This window comes from Chiroxiphia lanceolata, chromosome 19 (genome assembly GCF_009829145.1).
Source record: "Chiroxiphia lanceolata isolate bChiLan1 chromosome 19, bChiLan1.pri, whole genome shotgun sequence".
NCBI classification, from domain to species: Eukaryota; Metazoa; Chordata; class Aves; order Passeriformes; family Pipridae; genus Chiroxiphia; species Chiroxiphia lanceolata.
This window is the reverse complement of record NC_045655.1, coordinates 4,202,545-4,224,421: the sequence shown is the minus strand read 5'-3', so window position 1 is coordinate 4,224,421 and position 21,877 is coordinate 4,202,545. Positions and strand designations below refer to the sequence as shown.

At 43.0% G+C, this 21,877-nt stretch overlaps 2 protein-coding genes across 4 annotated transcripts; both read right to left on the bottom strand.

Moving 5' to 3' along the window:
• Positions 1-417: 417 nt before the first annotated feature.
• CD7 (CD7 molecule) lies at positions 418-8,676 on the bottom strand. 2 transcript variants are annotated; one of them, XM_032706954.1, is made up of 5 exons: positions 7,226-8,676; positions 5,028-5,366; positions 3,169-3,519; positions 1,752-1,873; positions 418-734 (listed from the first exon to the last, which is right to left on the bottom strand). In XM_032706954.1, the coding sequence occupies exons 1-5, from the start codon at positions 7,296-7,298 to the stop codon at positions 618-620; spliced, it is 1,002 nt and encodes a 333-aa protein (XP_032562845.1). In that variant the 5' UTR covers positions 7,299-8,676; the 3' UTR covers positions 418-617. The 2 variants fall into 2 exon arrangements, with proteins under 2 accessions (XP_032562845.1, XP_032562846.1); XM_032706955.1 differs by lacking the exon at positions 5,028-5,366.
• A 1,713-nt stretch (positions 8,677-10,389) lies between these two features.
• Positions 10,390-21,444, bottom strand: LOC116796382. 2 transcript variants are annotated; one of them, XM_032706956.1, is made up of 7 exons: positions 20,962-21,444; positions 17,064-17,347; positions 14,279-14,442; positions 13,293-13,580; positions 12,326-12,493; positions 11,590-11,694; positions 10,390-10,771 (listed from the first exon to the last, which is right to left on the bottom strand). In XM_032706956.1, the coding sequence occupies exons 3-7, from the start codon at positions 14,340-14,342 to the stop codon at positions 10,719-10,721; spliced, it is 678 nt and encodes a 225-aa protein (XP_032562847.1). In that variant the 5' UTR covers positions 14,343-14,442; positions 17,064-17,347; positions 20,962-21,444; the 3' UTR covers positions 10,390-10,718. The 2 variants fall into 2 exon arrangements, with proteins under 2 accessions (XP_032562847.1, XP_032562848.1); XM_032706957.1 differs by lacking the exon at positions 17,064-17,347 and having other exon boundaries at positions 20,962-21,363.
• Positions 21,445-21,877: the final 433 nt, after the last annotated feature.

Genomic DNA, 21,877 nt, shown 5'->3' with positions numbered 1-21,877 from the left:
TCTGACAAAAGGCAGTAAGTTAAAATCTAGACTTGATTGCATTTTCATGGGACTGTTGTGACCTTGGTAAGCCCACAAATATCCAGCACTTCACCTGTGATGCACCCTGCCACATTTCTGAAGTCTCCTCAGCTCAGAACACATTTCCCTGCTGTAACTTTTGAGTAGTTTTAGCTCCCTGAGCTCCTGGGCAGACCCACAAGGATTCATGAGAGAACTGTAATCCTTGCATAAGTGGATCCAGTACAAGTTATTGAACAGACTCTTCTGAGCACTTACCAAAGCTCAGAACCAGATCTCTCCATCCATCCCACCTTCCCTGAAAGGGTTATTTATCAAAGAAACGAGCCCATATGATGCATCCAGCCAAATGCACAGTCCAAAAATCCTGCTTTTCATTCTGAACTGCAGACACATGTACAGGGTGCCTGCATTTTGCTATATTTTCTATACATTACCAAAAAAAAAAAGAAATGTAAAAAGCAGAAAAAAGCTTTGGAAATTAGTTTTTTCTTTCCACTGAAAAAGGTGGGTGACAGCACTTTCAGTTCAACTACTGCATCAGATTGTTGAAGCAGCTCTCAGAGAGCTGTAAAGTTGATGTTGATGGTCCCAGCTTAAGCTTCACTGCCCCTGGAGTAGGTGTTGGTTCTGACCAGTGTGTTCCGTCTAGAACTGTAAGACATATCTTCATAAACTACATTTGGAGGGGGTTTTTGGAAGTATTTCTTTATCTGCAAACCAAGGAAAACAGCCATTCAGAACAGAACCTGGAAAAGGACCCCACCAAAGGAGTCAATTTTCATCTTAGGAGTGCATCTACATCTTTAGGAATCTATCTCTTGGAAGAGGAAACGTACTTTAAAAATTCCTTTCACAACACAGTGGGGTTTTAGAGGACCAAGTGGAAATTTTCAACCTATTTATTTAACTTTCTATTGTCAGTTTGACGCAATTTCACCACAAGTTCCTTCAGGAGTTGGATGTAACTGCAGCTCCTACAGAAATAAGGCTCATTCTTAGTCTGCTACTGGTGACATGAGAGACCAGTTCCCACAGGGCCACTGAGCTTTGGCAGAATGATGTTGCACTGCTGGTTTTTAGCAGTGCTGAAGCCACATGTGGAGGGACAAGACAGGAGCCTGTGAATCATACACTATTAATTTTCAGTAATCTTTATGGAGCAGAAGAATCTATCAGAGGCAAATAATTTCTGGGCACTTTCTGCAGTATATGAATATAAATAATCCCAGTAAAGGAAAAAAAAACTAGGATTTTTTTTTCTAGAACGGGGCAAAATTTTTCTCCTAGTGCTACTTTCAGACATCAGGCTATTTATGACTTTTTTTTGCCCTTGTGTCCCTCTCCAAACATTCCCTCACATCTCTTACAAGGTTACTATGTACAGCTCCAGTCCCAATTCACATGAAGTTTTTAAATAAAGGACTTTGAGGTGCTTTGTCCAGGGAGGTACATACAACACATGTCTGTGTTGTTGACCATGTGGCTCACTTGAGGTTTGTTATCAAAAGGCAAACAATACCTCATTTACAAAGAGTTACAGAAACATAAAACACTGTGTTTACTGCAAGAGTCTACAGCTGGGAGACATTAAACAAAGGCAAATAGGAAACAATAGAAAGCCACAATTCCTAAGGTTTATCAAAAGTTTGCTTCACTCAGCCACTGTTTATAAATAATTTGCTCAACCTGGACACAGTTTTGCTTTGGCATGGTGAGAGCATACTTACATTGACATGGTACAAGGTGCAGCACACCAGTGCACAAAACAGTAGTGCCACCACGATGAGGAGAGAATAGATGACCCAGGAACTATCACTGCATGCCTTCTGGGAGTATGCCTGCTCCCCTTCTGCATCTAAAATTATATTATTATTATTAGTACTATTAGTATTATTATTAAGAGGTAGAATTTTCTTTTTATTCTGAAAAAAATTGTTTACAGGTCAAGAAAAAAAATCAGATATCAACAGCTACACAGCCCCATTTGTCATTCCATCAGTATTCTCAGTGACATCCCCTGGGCTCTTCCAGAGGCTGGTGATGACTGCAGGTGGCATGTGAAGGGTCAGCAAGGAGCACTCTACAAAGGCAAAAGCTGCCACACCACTGAGCAGAAGTAGGACCACACGCTCGTGATGGGAAGAGAAAATGCTTTATTCTGAGGGCTCAGAAGGAATTGTCTAACAGCCAACTTGTGAGCAGTACAGACAGAAGCAGGAGGGTTCTGTGATTTGCCGCACTCCCCTGAGCAGAACAGTGCTGGTGGAAAGGGTTCCAGCTCTCTAAAACCTCAGCTGATCCATATCTGAATAACATAATCACCCTGCTGCTCTGATGTGCTGCTGTCATTCTCCCCAGCTCACTTTGCTGAGCTGTCACCCCCGTTTTGGGTGGCAGCACAGAATGAGACCACAACCGTCTTTGCAGACTGCAGGGAGATCCTGGGCAGCTCTTAGGGCCTTTGTGAACCTTATTTTACAAAGACCTCAGCAAAGCCCAGTGCCCAGGGTTGAACTGCACCAGTAAGACCAAAATCAAGCACTATATTTCTGTCTTCAGGTTAGCAAATGGTGACAGCACCATCCTGCAGAAAAATAAAACCCCTCTTTGGAGCACACACAGTGCTCAGTGTGTAATAATGGTCTGTGGGGCTTGAAGTCCATGCCTGAGGACTTGTTCTGTGCTCCCCAGTGTGACCTATTTTTAAACAGAAAGACTTGCTATCGGGAATTGTTTCTAAAAGACATTGATGTCACATTAAGATCAAAGAACTGCTGCTAAAAATACTTATTCACATCCTAAAACTGACAGATTGTTCACGCATACACTGAAATGTTTGTTATCTTATTTTGATCTTTTTAAATTCTTTTAAGATGCAGGATTATAGCAAGTTTTCTCCTCTGAAATGCCCTCTGGTTGGTTGTACAAGGCAGGTAGAAACACAGTGCCTGTTTCTGTCTCCAAGCATAACAGGACACTGATGAGGCTGAGCCCACTCTCCAAACTCTCCCAGGTACTGGATGAACTCTACCCAGGGATTAGTGCTTTACCTGTCCTCACTAGATTTCTGCAAGCTTCTTGCCCACCTTTTGCATTACAACATGCCTATAGTTAGCTATAATTAAACAAGCAGGAGGAACATACCTTTAACCAGCACCATGGTGCCACTTGCTGAGAGGAGACGGGTGTTTTTTACATATTTCACCTCCTCAGCACAGACATAGTTATCACTGTCGTTCTCCTGCAGGTTGTGCAGAGTTATCACTATTTGCTTCCCTTCCCTTGAATACTCCAAGCGCTCAGCAAAGGCAGGTAGGATCCTTGTAGCACTCTGATTTGACACATGCAGAACACTTTCAGGTTGCACATGAGTCCTGAGCAAGTAGATCCCTTCGTCCCCACGTGAGCTGTTCATCACACAGGTGATGCTGACAGACTGGCCTTGCTGAGGGCTGGCATAGAGTGGTGACTGCTTCAAAGCCCCACCAGTTGTAGCTAAAAACAAGAGAGATTAATGGCTATCACATAATTATCACGTGCATTTTAACTAGGGAGCAAATGCAGAGGTCACAGACAGAAAGAACAGACCGCGGAAATTTAGATTAAACTAATTTTTTAACAGGCTACCTTTACACGTGCCTTGAGAAGGAGGATATATTTTAGTACACCCTGGCGTATTTTCCTGCCTCAGGATCTGAAATTAGGACTGACCAACAGGTTTACCTGGTTGTAAAGGGTCAGTACCTACCTAAAAAATACATATACTGATCCCTTCTAAGGATCAGCCTCATCAGCATGTCCTTGGACATGGATCATTGGCTGCTTTCTCCAGTGAGATGAAGACATAGGAAGATCTGGGGAATACTGGTCTGGATCAACTCATACAATGTGAGTCCCATCAATGTTGAAAATTATGTTCAAAAAGTAATTATTAATGGTTTGCTGTCCAGCTGGGAAGACATTCCACTGAGTTCCTCTGAGGACAGGTCTTGTTCCTTTTAAAATTATCATTAATGTGGGTGAGGGAATGAAGACAATGTATCATGTTTGTCAAAGGAAAGTGGCAAGCATTTTAGAGAAGAGGATCAGAATCAAAAAGAGAGATAAAGTAACTTACAAAATAATTTGAAGAAACAGTGTACAATAAACAAGATGGAATTCATTTGAGAAAACAGAGCCAAGAAGTTTGAAAAGAGAAGCCTAAGGAAGAAAATGGATATATTCTCATGGATATAAATTACAATTGCTGACCCAGCAATCAATTAGATTTCATGTGCCTTGGGGACAGGAAAGGAAGAAAACTCTAAATTTTGGTAAAGATATTTCTCATTAGACGGTCTCATCAGAAGGATGGGTACATAGAGGAATAAGCTGCCAAAAAACAGTGGGGACTCAAACCCTCTTCTAATGCAAAAGAAAATAAAGGCAGAAAAATTGTTCCCCCAACCACAAAAATCTGCCAAAGGGAGCACTTGTGCCCATTCATCAACTATTAAGAACACAAAAAAGCCTGTACCCACTCATGCCCAACCAGCTCCCAGTAATTACCAATATGTCATTTAAGATGAAATAGTAAAAAAAAAAAAAAAAAAAAAAAAGAGATTTGCAAAAACTGCTATTAAAAAAAAAAAAAAAGACTCATTGCTCTGCTAGTTATTTATAAAGATTTCACAGATTTTTTTGGAAAAAGAGCTCTAGGTCATCACTGTTTCCAAACTACTGCAGCTACTTGTGACTAATAGGTGAACACCTGTAGATAGAATTAAATCACAAATTGATGTTCTAGGGTGGATGGGGTTTTTTTGGTAGTGTACTATCTAATGTTCTTTCTTCAGTATTTCAGGGACCAGACCCACACTTTCCTTCAAATCTGTTCATCCCCTGAGCAGACACGAGTACAGTTCTGTCAGACTCTCCCTCCCATTGTGCTTGCTTCCAATCTTTGATTTAAAATACAGATCTGTATTTAACAATTCATGACATAAAGGGTGGAATTGCAATACCTTTCACCACTACTATGGTTCTCTTCCCATCCAGTATTTTGTGATGGCCATTGACTGTTACATACTCAATGCATAGGTAGATACTGGAGTCAGATTCCTGTACATTGTGCAAAGTTGTCCTGTAATTCCTTCCTTCCCTTGAACACTCGGTGCGACCAGCCAAATCAGGAGAGATATTTGGAGGGTTGTCCTTGGAAAAATATATCATATTGACTGTCTTTCTGCTACTTTTCAAGTGCATTCCCACGTGCTCTCCTAAACCACTGATTGAGCAAGTTATGCTGATGGAGTCTCCTTCCCAAACACTGAGAACGTCTGTTGACTGTTCATTTTCTCCACCTAAAGATAAGAAATGCAATTGAGATGGTAATACCAGAGTTCTTATTGATCTTTTAATATCAAAGTAGCTTTCAGAACCAACAACTCCCGTCATCAGAACTGCTCTGTAGGGCTGGACCTTAGTCTTGCTAGGCTGTGTATGTCATCTCTTGGCTGCCCTGAACCCTGTAGTGCCTTTCATGCCCATTGAACTGTTCAACTCAGCACCTTCCCAAAGCTTAAAGGGCCTTGGCAAAAAAGTGTCTTCTGTCACTCATGCAAAAAAATTTAGTTTGCTCGGTTCAGATTCTCAGAATGATCCTATTAGTTCTCAAAATACAAGCTTCACTGAACTCAGCCTGACAGTTGGAGCTGTTTGAGGGTCTAAATCTGGAATTCAAAGGTAAGAAAAAAAATGACAGAGAATGGAGTGAAAATACACCTTTTTTTTTTTTTTTCTTTTTAAAGAAAGAAGCATTTAGCAACACCAGGAAACTGGATAATACAGCCTCTTGGGAAGAGGACTGCAGAGGGTGTAACTCCAATCTATAGTAAGAAACAAAGGTACCAAAATGTATAATGAGACATCTTAGAGTTCTCTAATTACCTCAGGATCAAAAGAAAGTGAACAGTAAATATTTGTGTAATGAATAGCAAGAAACAGAGGGCTCAAATGGGAAACACCAAAAAGAAATTACACCAGAAGCAAGGGAAGAAAAAATAAATAGAGACTACTACATGTCTAGGACAAACACAGTTTAGAAAAGGTTGAATTGTTCAGTGTTGAGAAGCCAGTTAAGGATCCCTACATACTTAGGACAATTTAATTTAATAAGGGAACAAACATAGAATTCAAACACAGAAAGTGTGGATTGTTGAAATATAGATACAGCAAGTCACTCCACCCGACCAGATGTGGGCATGTTCCTCCTACAACACTTAGAGAAGGAATTAAGGCAACCCAGGAGTCACAAGCAATTATCTCCCAAAGCAGCAGAGAAATAGGGTGATGGATAAGGCTGGAGAAGTGCAGAGCACTCAGCCTTTACCATCAGGAAAGGAAAGTCCATCAACCTAAAAATCAGTGCTTCCAAACTGACCCAGTTTAAACTTTTCCTTGACCTAAGACCTCACAAAGTTAATGACAAGCAGATGCAGCCCATTACTCATATTCTCCAAAGATCAAGGTAGAAGTTCAAGAGTTAAATTATATTTGCAGAAATCAGCATTGACTCCTAAATAACCACTAACTAAAGAATATTCTCACCAGTTTCAATGCACCTTCCTTTCAGATACACTGATTTATGGATAATATGCTTTTCTCAAGTCACCATCCTTTCCATTGTCAATGGTGATGGGGAAAAAAAGGAGTGACTGTTTGGAGACTTTTTTTTTCCTCAACCTGTTCACCTCAGAGATTCACACTGTTTACCCTAAGTGTGCCTCCAGCTTGTAGTCTTAATAACCACAGCAACATTCAGCAGTGGATATTTCTGGTAAGGCTTTATTCCACCTTCAATAAAAATGCCCCTAGTAAATATAAATATTCATTTCTGTCAGTAGTGGGCTCCCCCATCATCCTTAAAAATACAGATACAGTTGATCTGAAATTACTGGGAAAACAACATTCCTACAGAGAATGATTGCTTTGTAGAAAACTTAAGATCATAACAATTTTTCTTTTTTTTTTTTCTACAAGTTCCTTTTTTAATTTCAGAGATTTTTTTTTCCCCCCCAAAGTTCCACCTGCTTTCGCTAATAGTCAATCTGGCAGGAAGCTGTTTGAGAAAATAGACTAAAGTGGGAGGGGGATTGAACATAATGAAGGAAGAAAGAGGAAGGAAAACACTGAACTGGAAAAGCATCTGCATCGTACGTACCGGTCTGGGCAGGGAAGCACGGGAGGAGCAGCAGACAGAGGGATGCAGAGGGGAGACAGAACATCCACAACATTTTCAAAGGTCTCTTTAGTTGCTCTCTACAATCTGATTGATGAGTTAAAGACCTGAGGGAAGGGCTGATGCCCCAAGCTGGCCTGTTGCCTTTCAGCTACATCAGCTCTCTACTAAAAGAAGCCAGCAGGATGCTGCTTTTGCTTTTCTATTCCAATGAATGTGACAGAGAGGTGTATCTTGATGTTGACTTCACACTAAAACCGCCCCTGGTTTCCTGCTACTGAGCAACTCCCAGCCCTGAGGGTAGGAGTAGAAAGTTGTCTATGGTGAGCACCCACCTTCCCTTTGAAGACAACTGAGAACAGAGGCACTCACTCAAATTTGCCCTTCACAGCACCCAAGCCAGGCAGTTGTCCTTCAGTTGTGGCCTCACTGGAAATGTGGCTGCTCACTACAATCAGTTCAGTCTGTCACTGTTCCCAGAGGCTTAGATTGGTGGCTGCAAAAGCAAAAGTCTTGGCTTCATAAGGAGCAAGGAGATGAGAGATGCTCCATTACTTCAGGTAAACTTTCAATTATTATACCAGCCCTGCACACAAACCAGCACCTTGGGTCTGCATCTTGGCAATGACAACAGGAATAAATTCCCAAGCTACAGCCCAGGACGTACCTCCCATGTGCCCCTGGCTTCACATTTAACAACCCTCTCTGTGTATCTGCACTGCACAAGAGCTGAAAACCACCAGCAAAAGGGAACCAGCTACAGCTCACATGTAGCTCCTGCTCCCTCCCCATTAGGATGAGAAGCTCTTCTGGTGGGCACTGCTCTCTGTGGGAATACAGAAGGGAAGGGAGTGTTCCCAAGAATTTCCTGAATGCTTGAAAGCTCAGAAATTTCACCAATTATTGTAAAGGAAACAGAGTTCAGGCAGGTTGTGAAATGAGCTTTCAATTAGCCCCACAAAGGCTCACTGCTGGCTAGAAAAGCAGATGCCAGGAGGCATCTCTTACTCCCTGTCTTTGCTTTTGCCATATTTAAGAAATGAATCATGACAATAATACTGGAGTGTGAGTTTGGGAATGATGGGATGGTGATGCTTTGTCAAGGAGATTAACAGACCAAATAACAATAACACCAGAAAAGGGCTCCCAAATTTTTAAGGAGCTGTTTTATTGTCACTAGTATAGTAACACAAATTGAAAACTAAAATCAGTCAAAAGAAGTTGCAGCTACAAAATTATGGCATTTGGTGAGTCAGGCATCTTAGTATCATTAGTCCTTTTTTTATTTCATATGATGATCTTTAAGGTCCCTCCCAACCCAAACCATTCCATAATTCTGTGACTAGAAATATTTGCCTATCTATGTATACTGCAAAACACAAAGCACTTGCTGAGGACAAACCCTGTAGACATCTCCAGGAAGCAGAGCACACAACTGGCTTGTAGAGGCTGGAACCCTCTGTGCTTCTTCAAAGGCTCCCAGAGCAATGACTTACCACAGAGCAAAACAGACCCAAACACAACACCTGTGGGGTCACAAAGTAAGGGACCCGTAACTGATTTTGGGGCTCCTTTACCAGGCTACAGCAGCAGATATGCTTCTACCTGAAAAGAAGATCGAAGAATCACAGAATATTCTGAGTTGGAAGGGACCCACCAGGATCGTCGAGTCCAGCTCTGAAGTGAATGGCCCCTCCAGGCATCAAGCCCATGACCTCAGGGTTATTAGAACCATGTCCTAAGCAACTGAGCTCATCTCAGGGTCTCACTTGGCTTTTATTCCAAAATACACCTGCTCCTTGCTCCTGTTCAACAGCTCTTGGAAGCTTCCAGCACTTTTGTTCTGAGAAAAAAAACTGACCCTGCAATTGTGATAAGATGCTGCACAAAGAGAGTTCTTGCACAGTCTGGACTCTTGGGCTTATTAACCAAACATAACATTAATCATCACAACTGGATCAGTCAACACAACAGCCACAGGAGATACCTAAAAGCCCTGGAATAGCTGGGGATTGCCATCTCTGCATTCCAGAAGATGGAAATGGAAAAGACAATATCCAATAAAGAAGCTGTGAGTTGGGTTAAAAGCATGAGTGTAAAGTTGCCACTAAGGAAGGGGAAAAAAACCCACCAAGCCATAAGAGCAGTGGTGTCCTGTGCCAAATGAGAGACAAATTTAAGCACAGAGGTTTTTCTGTATTTCTAAAATTAATTAAGAACATATTTTTGTTACATCTTTCATTATGAACTTTTCCCTTTAGATTTGACTGTAGCAAAATTCAAGAGCCACACAACATCCTACATCCTTTGAAATTTCCTGCTGGAAGTTTCAGCTACAGGTTTACAGGTAATTAAACCATATGAAAATGATTCAGCAAGTATTCACACTGGTTCAGGGACCTGCTTTACCAATTGTGCTCCCACCAATTTTTGCTCAATAGCCCAGTAATAAATTAGATCTAATGCAAAATTTGAGGATTTATTTAAATCAAGTGTGAACAATAAATCAGCTAAAAGAGCAACGAGGCTGGTGAAGGGACTGGAGCACAAGTCCTGTGGGGAGAGGCTGATAGAGCTGGAGTTGCTCAGCCTGGAGAAGAGGAGGAGACCTCATCACTCTCTACAACTCCCTGACAGGAGGTTGTAGCCAGGTGGGGGTTGGTTTCTTCTCCCAGGAACCAGCAGTAGGACAAGAGGGCATGGTCTTAAGCTGTACCAGGGGAGGTCTAGGTTGGATATTAGGAAGAAATTTTTTACAGAGAGAGTGATCAGACCTTGGAATGGGCTGCCCAGGGAGGGGGTGGATTCACTGTCCCTGGAGGTGTTTAAGAAGAGACTGGATGTGGCATCAGTGCCGTGGTCTGGGAACTATGGCGGGGTTGGATCAAGGGTTGGACTGGATGACCTCAGAGGTCTTTTCCAACCCAGTTGATTCTGTGTTTCTATGGTCACTTGAAAATATGAAATACCAAACAGGGATTCCTGATGGGCAAACCATTCACTTGTAAAAAACACTTCTTTTTGAATCTAGAGAACCTGAGAATTAAAAAAATAAAGCTGCGTGTGCATTATATCACATCACAAAGTGTAAGACATGTAGAGAGCAGCTAAAGGACTACAGATGAATTCATGTTTTCAGTCCTGGAGATAATTCAGCAGGTTTAAGGCTGTGCTGCTGAGTCAGCCACACACCTTGTGATGGCTGCTGTCCTCAGCCAAGCACCAGCAGAGGATGGGAGATCCAGGGGGCTGCTTGTGCTGCTCATGAAGGCCTGGAGCTGGACAGTTGTGGCAGTCACAGTCCTTGGTGAACGTGTGGATGTGGTGAAGGTGCATTTGTGAAAACCAGACCATTTGTGAATATGGGACCAGGAGGTCTCAGGGAAATTAGCCCCTGTTGCTTCAGCTGGTTGCTGTAAATCAGGACAGAGGAAGATGCTGCTGGCACAGAGGTCTTCCCACTTGTAGATGGTTTTCAACCATGTGTGAGGCTCTCTTCATCTGAAGCCTGTCTGTTTATTCTAAGAGCTGCAGAATTGAAAGAAAAATATCTGTGAGGCCAAAAAGGGCACAGGTTGGTTTCAGTGAGAATTGTAATCCAAATGCCTGTATTGCAAAAGACCTCCAAGATCACTGAGTCCAACTTTAACATTCTAGAGACAACTTAACAGCAAAAGATCTGATGGAATGCTATGACAGTCTTAGGAAAACAACAGGGAAAAAGTACCAGCATTGGCAAGGACTTCTTTAGAAGAACTAAAACTAACAGACTTGCAGGTGTTTTTTTCCCAATTTACGTTTATCTGCAATTACTGATCAACCCACTGCTACCCATCTCAGACAGACCCACAGGCCTTGTGTTTCTCCACAAATCCCCACCAGGAATGGCAGGTGGGATGCTTTGCCATATGACAGCACAGTTGCATCCCAAGTCCCAGTCTGTATTGGAGCCCAACTATTTCTGGAGTAAGAGGTGGTTTAATATTATCACACCTGAAGAACACCCTGGTCTCTGTGTTGGGAGGGAAGAGGGAAGAGCAGAGGGTAATACAGAGGAAGACTGACATTTCCAGATTTTATTGATGTGATTCCCTATTCAATCCACAGAACCTATCCCAGCTATTTCCACCCAGGGACCTGGATCCCCCAGAGGGAAGGCTGAGCCCTGCCATTGCTTCCTCCTCGCTTCAGGAGGAAGCAGTGAGGAAATTTATTCTGTGCTTATTTTTCATAACAAACCCATCCAGACAACATAATGGAGATGAGATCCAGGAAGAAAACCCTGTATGCTTTTCCCACTACCAGGTGTGGAACCCACAGGAAACCAACAATTTGTCAGACAGTACCTTGACTGTTCCGATGCCGCCGATAGCAATACATGCTGACCATTCCTGCACAAGCCACAAGGAACAGCAGGAATGTCAGGGAGATGACAATGTTGCTCCTTCTACCTGGAGAGGAGAAGAAAATAAAGAGAAGCCCAGTGAATCAAACAGGTATGCCAAGCCACGAGCCTGCCTCATAAGCACCACCCTGAAGAATTGAGCCTGGTGCATGAGCAAAGTCCCCCACAACAGCTGATAAAGAGAGAGGGAACCTATGAATGAGAGAACAAACAGCCTCTGGCTCAGGATACCTTAATGAAGATACCTGTAACAATGCTGACTTCATCAGAATTCTAAGCTTATTCTTGACTCCCCACCACAACAGATACCGATGAATGTTTTCCTCATCCAAAAAACCCCAAACCAAGAAGTGTGAGAGCCATCCTTAATGATGGGTTCAAAGGCCATTAAGGACATCCATTTTCACTGGTTTTTAAAGACCTGTTTGTCCATCACTAAGGAAGACAAGAGGGATTTCCATCGTGAAAGAAATTTGAATATAAAACTAACTTTAGGTGACTTAATATGGAGGCAAAGTCCCCTGACTGGCAAGGGGAATTCTTGGGAACTTGTTGGACCTTCCACCTTCCCTCAGCATCCCTGTATCCGTTGCTCCATGTAAAACTCTGTTCACATCAAGCTCTATGGGCAAAACACTCTCAAAGCAAAGGGAAAACAAACTTGTGGAGAAATTAACCTGGAATTTCCTCACCAAGGATACCAGCTGGTGCTTTTCTAGTTTCTGCACCTGACATTTCAGTGTGGCACTTCAGTGTAAGATTGGACTCCCAGATATTTGTTTCTGCTTCACAGCAAATTTTATTCTCCTCAGGACTGATGCTACCTCTCCCATTTTCTGAGAAAGCTGAAAAATAAAAGAAGTTTTAATTATAAATACAGATCAAGATCTTCAATCAAGAGTTCAAAAGGTTGAAGAGGTTCATAGGTTAAACAAGTGGATCATGTAGCACAGAAAGGTGGGGATTGCCATGACTGCTACAAGTTGGGGATGTTTCATTCCCCAGCTGTTCAAATCAACTACTGACATTTAGATTTCCTCTTCTCTAAAGCTGATGAACTGTTCTGTGAACCAATAGTGGAAATACTCACATTACAAGAAGGCAAAGAAGGTCTCCCATGTAATTAAAAATATCAAAACATTGGTAAAAAGCTTAGCATTACCTTGATGCAATTAAAATCCATTCAAGTAACAATTAGGACACGATTTTGCAGCTCCCTTTTACCCACAGGAACCAAAGAGGGGGAACAAGCAAGACCAGCAGCTGTGTAGATCTCAGAGACCCCGGAGTGCATCTCCCACTGCCCCTGCATCCCACTGGGCCGTTATAGAACTTAGTCCTCTTCCAAGAGAACCTTGAGAACTCCTTCCTGCCTACACATCCCAGGCTCAGCACCTCCACTCGTTACCCTCTCAAGGGACACAGGCACCCCTGGCTACAGCAACTTCCAGTTTTCACCAGGGAGGTTTTAGTGTCACCCAAACTTTTCACAGGACTAACAGCATGTAGATATTTTGGTGAGCACAAACACAGGAGAGAAATAGTCAGTTTGTACTGATGGAAGGAGGTGGGATTCTTACATTACAAACTGACACAGAAATATGTTTCCCATCTGTTGATAACCAGCTCCCCAGCAGAGTATACCTGTAGAATTCAGGATGCCACATGAGTATCCAAATCCCCCAGTTTTTTTCCAGACAATGCCATAAATTCCTTCAGAAAAGGTATTTCCTTGCTGAAAGCACATAAGGATGTGTGTTTTCCTGGTCACCAACTCAATTTTGCCCTTGTTTTCCGTTTCAGCCATTTTTACAAATCTTACAAAACTGCCTGATTCACATTCACTGATTGTGCAGTCTTTACAGTAGTAGACTGTCACCTCTGAAGAGTCATGTGTTCTCTCAGCGGAGTCACCACTGGGCATGGCAATATCTAAAGGAGAAAACAAAGAAAAAGTATTTTATACCAGTTTACTCCACATGTTTAGTGTCAGAGAATGGGATGAGTTCGGGTGGACAGGTCCGGTCAGGGCTTAGGAGACATTGTCTGCCAATGGGCAAATCTTACACAGTATTGGGGTCAGTTCACAAGATAATCTGGGGGCAGAAATAGGATATGATTTCCTTACTGCTGCAACTGTCTTAAATTAGGAAGTTGGCACCTCGGGAAGTCAATTGAAAGGCTTTTCTCTTACTGAGCTCAGATGTATCATCTGTTGTTGTTTCCTTTCCTTCCCAAGGCCTTGGCACAATCCTTTCAGGTGCCCCTCCAGCAGACTGCCAGATCCCAAGACCAATAAAGTTCACAGCTGCCAGACTACACATACTGGGTGCAGTGTGCAGGTTTACTCATCCAGACTCCCCCAGGGAGAAGGTTATTCAGGTTATTCAGGTCCTTCAGGAGAGGACTCGCCTCATCTGACATCAGACAGACCCAAAGAGTCACCCCTCCCAAAACAGGGCATTGGGACAGGTCAAACAAACCCACCTTCACCTTAATTTCTTTTCTCACCCTAGAGCTTTTGTGGTTTTAGCTTTAACTGGCCACAGCTGAGCTTTCTAAGAACAGCTAAAAGTTTTTGAGCTACTGATGTGCAGGGAAAAGCACTGAGGTCATACAAGGAGACTCACTTGGAAGGGGAGCTGCAACAGCCAGGAGCAGGAAACACAACCCCATGAGGTGGGGAGAGTCCATCTGGCTGCCCTGGGTGCTCAGTTCCAGTGGTGCTGGATGTTCTCTGAGATCCTCTGTGGTCCCAGGTCAGGCTCACCAGGCTCCCCCCTTAGTCATCTTCCTGTTGGGACATTAAATGCAATGTTTAGCATCCATTATCTCTTATTATCTTTCTCCAGACAAAAAGAAATCAGCTGCCAGGCCAAGTGCTGTAAGGCTGCTCCTGGCCAAGACATCTGGAATGGAAGGAATGGAAGGCAAAGGAACACTCGTGCTGCTCAGCTGTCACTACAATGGCTTTTGCAAGTGCCAAACTCACAGCCCTTTCCACCTCTGGCTCAATCACAGCAGTAGGAGACACGTGGTCCTTCTACAGGGAAAGGGCAATCCCTCCTGAGCCTGTTGGGCAGCAGGCTCCGTGTCCAGGTCCTCCAGACTCCTCAAACAGTGGCCCTGCACACATCCCTCAGCAGTACATGCAACAAATAACAGCCTGACTCGCTGTCGCTTCCAAAACACACCAAAAAATTAGATAAGAAAGATATTTTGTGCTGAATGAGTGTTTCACTTGATGTAAGATGAAATATTTATTGTCAAATTGAACTCTGTTTTTAGTTTAGAAGTCTGACAGGAAATACCAGTTCAAATCAAATGAACAAACAAATGAAAACTTGGTATTTCCTTCCAAAAAATCTCCTGGCTTTTGTCAGAAGTTCATTCTCAGTCATTTCAATGAAACTGTCATGACTTTGTGAAATATGTTTTAGTAAAATACAAGTTTCACTTTCCAAATAAGAAAAAAGAAAACTGAATAAAATTAAAAGTTTCTTTATCATCCTGGCCCTGGAAAACAGAACCTGCTTTGCTCTTGGGAGCTTTTCATTAGAAGCTTTCATTAAACAACTTTTTTGCTGTCACCACCTGAGAAGTACCTTGAGGAAATTTCCAAATTAATTATGCATTAATTCCCAATTATGCAGTAATTCTTCATCAGAATTTAAATGCTTGTCTGTCATGGTCTGTGCTAATCTAGAGCTGCTGAGAGTTCCACCCCAAAACCAGATGATACAGGAGAAACAAAACCCTCAAGGCAAGCCCATTCCAGCTGCCAACAGGCACAGGAACCAGCTGCAAAAGTTCCACTGGAATAAGATCCTGCAAAAGTTCCCCGGGACACCTCTGCAGTGCCTCAGGCTACTGACACCCGGACATGGGTTGTGCTGGACCGGTCCTGGCACTGCTGCACACGCACCTTCCGAGGCGAGATCCGTCCACTTCCACTTCACACCACACGAGGGACCAGTGATTCCACTTTACACACACACAGCTCCTGCTCCCCTCTACAGTCCTGCAAGGATTTCCTCTTGCTCCACCAACCCATTAATGCAACAGCATCACTTCCAGCGGTGTCCTCTCTCAAAGTTAACTCTTAACTGGCCTGAACAGTTCAGAGACCTGAAATACTCTCACACATTTTTTTGTGCTTATTCCTACTCCAGCACAAGTTAAACAGCTCACTGCCCTTCCAGTGTGTGTTTTCAGGCTTCCTGACCTCTCTGCCTCTGGCACAGCTTCAGCAGGGCCCCCCAAGGTGACCAGAGCAGAGCTGTGGTGGGGGGTCACCCCAATCCCAGCCACGGGGGCTGGCAGAGCAGGGCTGCTGCCCCAGGGTTTGGATGTGCTTCCCTCTCCAGCCAACCATTAAGCACAGTCATTCATGGACCCACAAAATCCAGTGCTGTTCTCCAGCTGTAAACAATGCAATACATTTTCTAAAAGATTTATTTGGTACCCTAAAGATTCCACGGAGAATGCTTAAGTTTCGATCAGTTTGGAGAAAATAATACTACTGAAGGAAGTAAGGCTGCAACAGAATAAGCCCCAAAGAACTTCAGAAGATCCTATAGATTTTATTTTCTACTCTAAGTTCTTTCAAAGAAAAGGAACAGTATTTACAGAAGAAATAATTTTTCTATCACTTTCTGTACCAGTTTCACTCTTTGATCTCCTGAATACCACTCTCAACAAGCCTTTACAGGAAAAAAAACAACAAAATGAAATCATGGGAAGGGATGAAACAGCTCTTTCCTGAATGAGCCTAAGACTGCAGTTTGTTTTTACAGCTCCAACAAGGCAGTGCAGAGAAAGCAACCAGCAGGACATTGTGGCTGAGCTGAGAAACCTCTGCAAAAATCCTGAATGTAAAGCACACTTTGGCTTCCCACCAACTGCTCTGAAAAGAAATTCCACAGTAACCATTAGAAAACATTACTAATTTTTTTTATGCTTGCAGCACATTAGGAAGAGCAGAATGAATGAACTGTTCCACTGATTTAACTTCTTTTATCTCAAAACCTCTGTCCTTATTTACTAGTGCTCTGTGTTTTGGTTCTGTTTTGTTTCATTCTGAACCCAGAGCCACCAGGCTGGGGTTTTTGTTGCTTGATGAAGCTGTTGGGTTTCTGCACTCACACAATCAGTGTGAATTCAGTGCAGAGCTGTGTGGAAGTTGCCAGCCAGGGCTACAGAGGTGGAGTTATTTAGTGAGAAAGATCACGAGCACCAGTAACACACATTCTTCCTCATGGAGAAAATGTGCAACACATTAAACACTTCCCTCCTGCCACAGCCATTTTAGTGCCCATTTCTAAATGTCTACTTAAAAACCAGGAAGCAGGAATTTGTAAGAGAACAGACTGACCGTAAGACAGGACCCTGTAAAGAAGAAGACAGTGTGAGTACCTCAAAAGCTGCTTTGTCTGAGGAAGCTTTCCTGCCTCTTCCATTCCCTTCTCCGAGTGCCTGAGCAGTTCTTTCCAACTCCCAATCATTCAGCTTCTCTTCCAGAGCCCTGCACAGGAGATGCAGAAGCCTCTTGGATCCCAGAGAAAAAGGCACACTACGGGCTCCTCCTTCTTTATAATTCAACTAGGTTTCATAATGGATTTTCGCTTTCACTTCTGGACTGAGGTCAGCAGTATCACTGAGCAATGCAACAAGGCAAGTCCAAGCTGCTGCGTGGGATTCTGCATGGAAAAAAACCACACCTCGTAAAAAACTTTCCAGGAACCTGCTTGTGGTTAAACCTGAGCAGAAACCCTGTCCCTCTGGGCGTTGCAACAGCAATGTAAAAGACTGGATTTGAGATCTGCTCCTGAGTCTGGCACTCCTTTGGCACTGCAGGGGGGCCCAGAGCAGGAGAATCTGAGGTGCTGAGCTTGGTTTGTTCCCTGGCAGGGATCAGTGCTGAAGGATGCCCTGCTAGAACACACACCAGGGCAGCAGCACTTCTGCTGTTTGACTGAGGTTGTGCCCATCACATAACTTGCCACAAGCCACTGGGACCAGAGGGGAGGGCAGAGGTAAACCAAAGGAACCCCTAATGAGCAATTCTATGATAAACTCAGCTGACTCTGGCACCACAGGACAGGGGGAGGAAAAGTTCAGTGCCCAGAAGCACAGGGGACAGGTGAGGGTAAAATCTGCTGCTTTCTTATCTCTGTTTTGGGTGGGTTTTTTTTAGGGTGGCAAGGAGGCAAGTCAAGCTATCCAAGGTGATTTTAACCATCATCAAAGCAGTACAAGGTTGCAGCCAAGAAAGTGACCCGGAGAGTGGCTGACCCTCTCCTTTCCCCTCTTCCCTATAAGCCCAGGTAGATCCACAGAGCCATAAGCTCTTTTCCTTGACTTGACTGCTGTCCTCAGCACCCATAACAAGCTTTTCTCCTCCCTCAGCATTGCCCTGCAGTTCACAGTCGCCCTGTGCTAAGTGTCCCACAGCCAGTCACAAGCAGCACTCCCAGGCTTGGGCTGCCATAAACTTTATCTGGATCTAAAAATAGCAATGTTTTCTCCAAGTACACAGTCCACCCTTTCACCAAAACACTTCTTCATTGCACTTTGTCCCTATTTTTATCACGTGACCCACAGACCGAAAGGTCCAAAGGTTTGCAAACTGTGCTCCAAGAAGAAACCAGTGCTCCTGGAAGGATTAAAGTGCTTGGTTTATCCTAAATGCTGCAGTACCTGGTCCCTTGTCATGGAAGAGATGGAGGCTGAGCCTGGGCAGACACAATTTCAGGGGTTTATTTAGCAGATATCGTACAGAAGTGCTCAGTTTCAATTTAATCGCGGTGCTGCAAAACCACAGTGCCCCTCCAGTGAATTTGGCTGGTTTGGTTTGCTCTTACAGTCCCAGTTCAAGGCAGCAGCTTCTGTGTTAGAAAAATGCTCCAATGTGGGGACATTTGTCTGCCATTACACTTTCCTGTTCCAGGCCCAGGACATTAAACTTGAGACATTTCCTTAAAAAGAAACCCAAACCACACCACCACCACTACTAAAGCCAAACAAGCCAACAAAAAAACCCCACAGCAAACCCCCGTGTTTCCCTTAGCCTGTGCCCTTCCTGCCCTGGCCTGGAAGGGTCACCTCCAGCATCTAAACAAGGCTTCCACATCTCTGGGAGAGAAGTTAAAGACTGACATCAGTTCCGGGGATAAAGCATGAGGTAAATGCAGCCACTCTCACAGTAGGTCCCAGGTCTGCAATTTTTTTCCTTACATTCTTCCCCCCTGGCTCTTGGGCACAGTCTTTAACAGTGACTTCACAGCGAACTTATGATCAAAAAAAACCCAACTGTGTGCCAGTCACAAATGGTCCTGAATGCTAATTCACAGATTCAGAAAGTGACCCCTGGCAGCAAAGGTCTCACTGGCTGCTGCTGGCTGGGCTGAATTGCTCAGCCAGGACTGGCTTAACATATTTTAATATCCGATGCAAATTATCACAAGAAAACAAGCTGTAGCTAAGGAGTGTAGCAGCAAAAATGTACCTTGGGGTTTTTTTGATCTCCAGAGGATTGCTTGGTTTGAGGAATTGCTAACAGGACTAAACCCTTCACTCACATTCAGCCCAGCTAAACAGCAGCTTGTATTCCAGTCCTAGTGCAAGCTCTCAGCACAAAAGATATCAATATTCTGAGAATCTGACCCAAAACTTTGATTTTTCTTTCGTCTTAATAATTTTTCACAGGAAGAGTTAGTTTCCAAGTACAGAATTTGGTAATACCCAACCACATGAGCTGTTTCAGATTAGCCTCTTCCTCAGCACCCCAGCATTGAGTTCCCCAGGCACTGTATTCATGTGATTTTTCCATTTTCACTGTTCCCTGTGAGTGGCACCCAACTCCTCAAATGCCTGCTTTCTGCAAGCATAGAGCAGAAGTCCAGGGGAAACGTCTGCTGCCTAATCTAGAATTTCTAGGAACAGGCAAAGAACTTCAGTACTTAAAAACTCCTTTGAGAAGTTCATTTTACTTTGTACAGTTAGAGCTTGCACCACATCCTTTGATGGTAAATTAAGTATGTGTTAAATAGAAAAAAATATGAGCTATTTATGCCTTCAGCAAGGATTTTCCCCTTCTCCTACTTACCCAAAAATATGCTTGAGGAATTTACTTATTCATCAAATAAATTGTGTTTATATTGCAATAGTCCTAGAAACTCTACTCCTGAACAAGGCTTCATTTTGACTTTCAAAAGTGAAAACCTCCAACATGGACTTTCTCCTATAGCCAAGGAATCTTATACTTTGATCCAACCTGATAGCACAAAATCCCTTTCACTGAATACAGAAATACCCAGAATAATAACATTAACCAGAAACTCAACGTGAGAAATGAACCAGAAGACATGAGATGAAAATCAAATGCCATGATCACAGAAGAACCTAGAGTTTTTCTTAGCTATATGCATGACTACAAGAAGTGGTTTGGGCTTCTATTCCTTTCTGCTTCAAGCAACTGTTACCTTTTTTTTATATATATGTCTTATTTCACGTTCCAGGAAATTGCAAGCAATAGGGTAGCCCAGGGATCTGTCCCAAGTCTCAGCATTAACAGTCGATGTCCCATTATACCTTTGGTCTCAGTGTGTTTCTCACTGGTTTTGGCTTCAAAACCTCACTTATCTACAACACCTCTGTTTTCACATTTGTGAGGGATTCCCCTGCTAATCTGGTACACCAAGAAAATAGACCATGAAGTAATTTATGGCTGAAAGATAAACATTATAACTATAACTGCTTATGGTTACAATTGGTCTTTTATGAGAAAAAATGATCTTTATTGCCAACTAATTCACCAGTCAGGCACAAATTAAAACAGGATCCAAAGCCTTCTGTGAAAGGAAACTAAAACAAATTCTCAGAACTATTCTTGCTTAATATCAAAACTAGCTGTTACACTTTTTCCTTTAATAATAGTAAACAAGTATCATAAAAGAGAAACTGCAATTTAAATCCAGAATGTGATCCCCATTTTCTTTGATTACTCCTTGAAAAAATCACTGTGGTGACCTTAACAAATCTTTTGTTTCTCCACTGCTAAACAGGATATAAGGAAATCTTTTTTCCTGAAACATGAGCTGTCTGAGACCGTAAGACAAAGCACATAAAGTTACACAGGTTTTGGTTTCCAAATCTCACTTACCTGCAATACCACCACTTCCATGTTCCTGACGGACTCCCTGGCTAATCTGTTATTTATGTCAATAAAATAGTGCATGATGTAATTTATGGCTGTGATATAATAAGGAGAACCATAAGTTTTTATGACAACGAACGCAGTGACAACAGTGACCTTTATTGCCAAGCAGTTCACTGCTTAAACATCCACATAGCACCAGACAGCTGCTCACACAAGGAAAGGTAGAGCTTTTCTCAGGCACAGATCTTCAAGATTCACCAGAGGCAGTTCCCTGAAGTTTCCATATCACCATAGGAGCAATTTGGTTGCTCAGTTCAGGGCTGCAGTTCTGTATTAGAGAAATGTACCAATGCCAGGACATTTGGCTGCCATTACACTCACGTTGGAGGCTCAGGGCATTAAAGACCTATTACATGGTTAAGACCCCATGTAATAATCACACACCCAAAGTTGAATTAACATCACTCCTTGGTACATTCTTACATCTACTTCCCCCCTGCCTACCCTGAGCTTTAGCCCAGGCTGCCACCTTCTCTCTAACCAAGTGCTTTGGCTCAGGCTTTTCTAGCTTCTACCCCATCCCCCCTCCCTTCAGGTCAAAAATCAGCAGAGCATGTCCCAAAGGCAGTTGGAGGAAATTGCGCCTTCTGCAAGTGGATGCTGGAAAATTAGAAATATTTTAGGGCAGCCAGCAGCAGCCCATTGATAGGCCAAGCACACGGCCTCCTCCTCCAGCTCCCTCTGGCCAGGGATCCCCACTGCATGGCAGATATGGTACCCAGGGTTTCTGACTGACAGACAAATGTCTACCCCTTGTCTAAAGTTTCCTTTAAGGTAACATCTTGGTGTATGATACTCACATACATACCTTAGTGGTGACATAAATTTATACATTTTAAGTGTTAATGGATTATTTCCCTTCTCCTCCCCCTAATGAAGCCTTGGTTTGACATCTTAAAAACCCCAGTGGCATATTGAGATATACAGTGGGCTGTAAAACACCTCCTCAGGTGAAAAACTGATTTTGTATTAAATACTTTGACTGGCAGCCCTCTGACTTCATTATAAC

What these genes read in the sequence shown, in the direction of transcription:
- LOC116796382 (XM_032706956.1), bottom strand. Translation starts at nt 14,342, where the DNA reads ATGGACTCTCCCCACCTCATGGGGTTGTGTTTCCTGCTCCTGGCTGTT. An exon ending in TGTTGCAGCTCCCCTTCCAA is followed by an intron (nt 13,581 to 14,278) that starts GTGAGTCTCCTT and finishes TTTCTCCTTTAG; the next exon opens with ATATTGCCATGCCCAGTGGT. An exon ending in TGGCATCCTGAATTCTACAG is followed by an intron (nt 12,494 to 13,292) that starts GTATACTCTGCT and finishes TTTATTTTTCAG; the next exon opens with CTTTCTCAGAAAATGGGAGA.
- CD7 (XM_032706954.1), bottom strand. Translation starts at nt 7,298, where the DNA reads ATGTTGTGGATGTTCTGTCTCCCCTCTGCATCCCTCTGTCTGCTGCTC. An exon ending in CACCATGGTGCTGGTTAAAG is followed by an intron (nt 1,874 to 3,168) that starts GTATGTTCCTCC and finishes TTTTAGATGCAG; the next exon opens with AAGGGGAGCAGGCATACTCC. An exon ending in GCACCTTGTACCATGTCAAT is followed by an intron (nt 735 to 1,751) that starts GTAAGTATGCTC and finishes CTTGGTTTGCAG; the next exon opens with ATAAAGAAATACTTCCAAAA.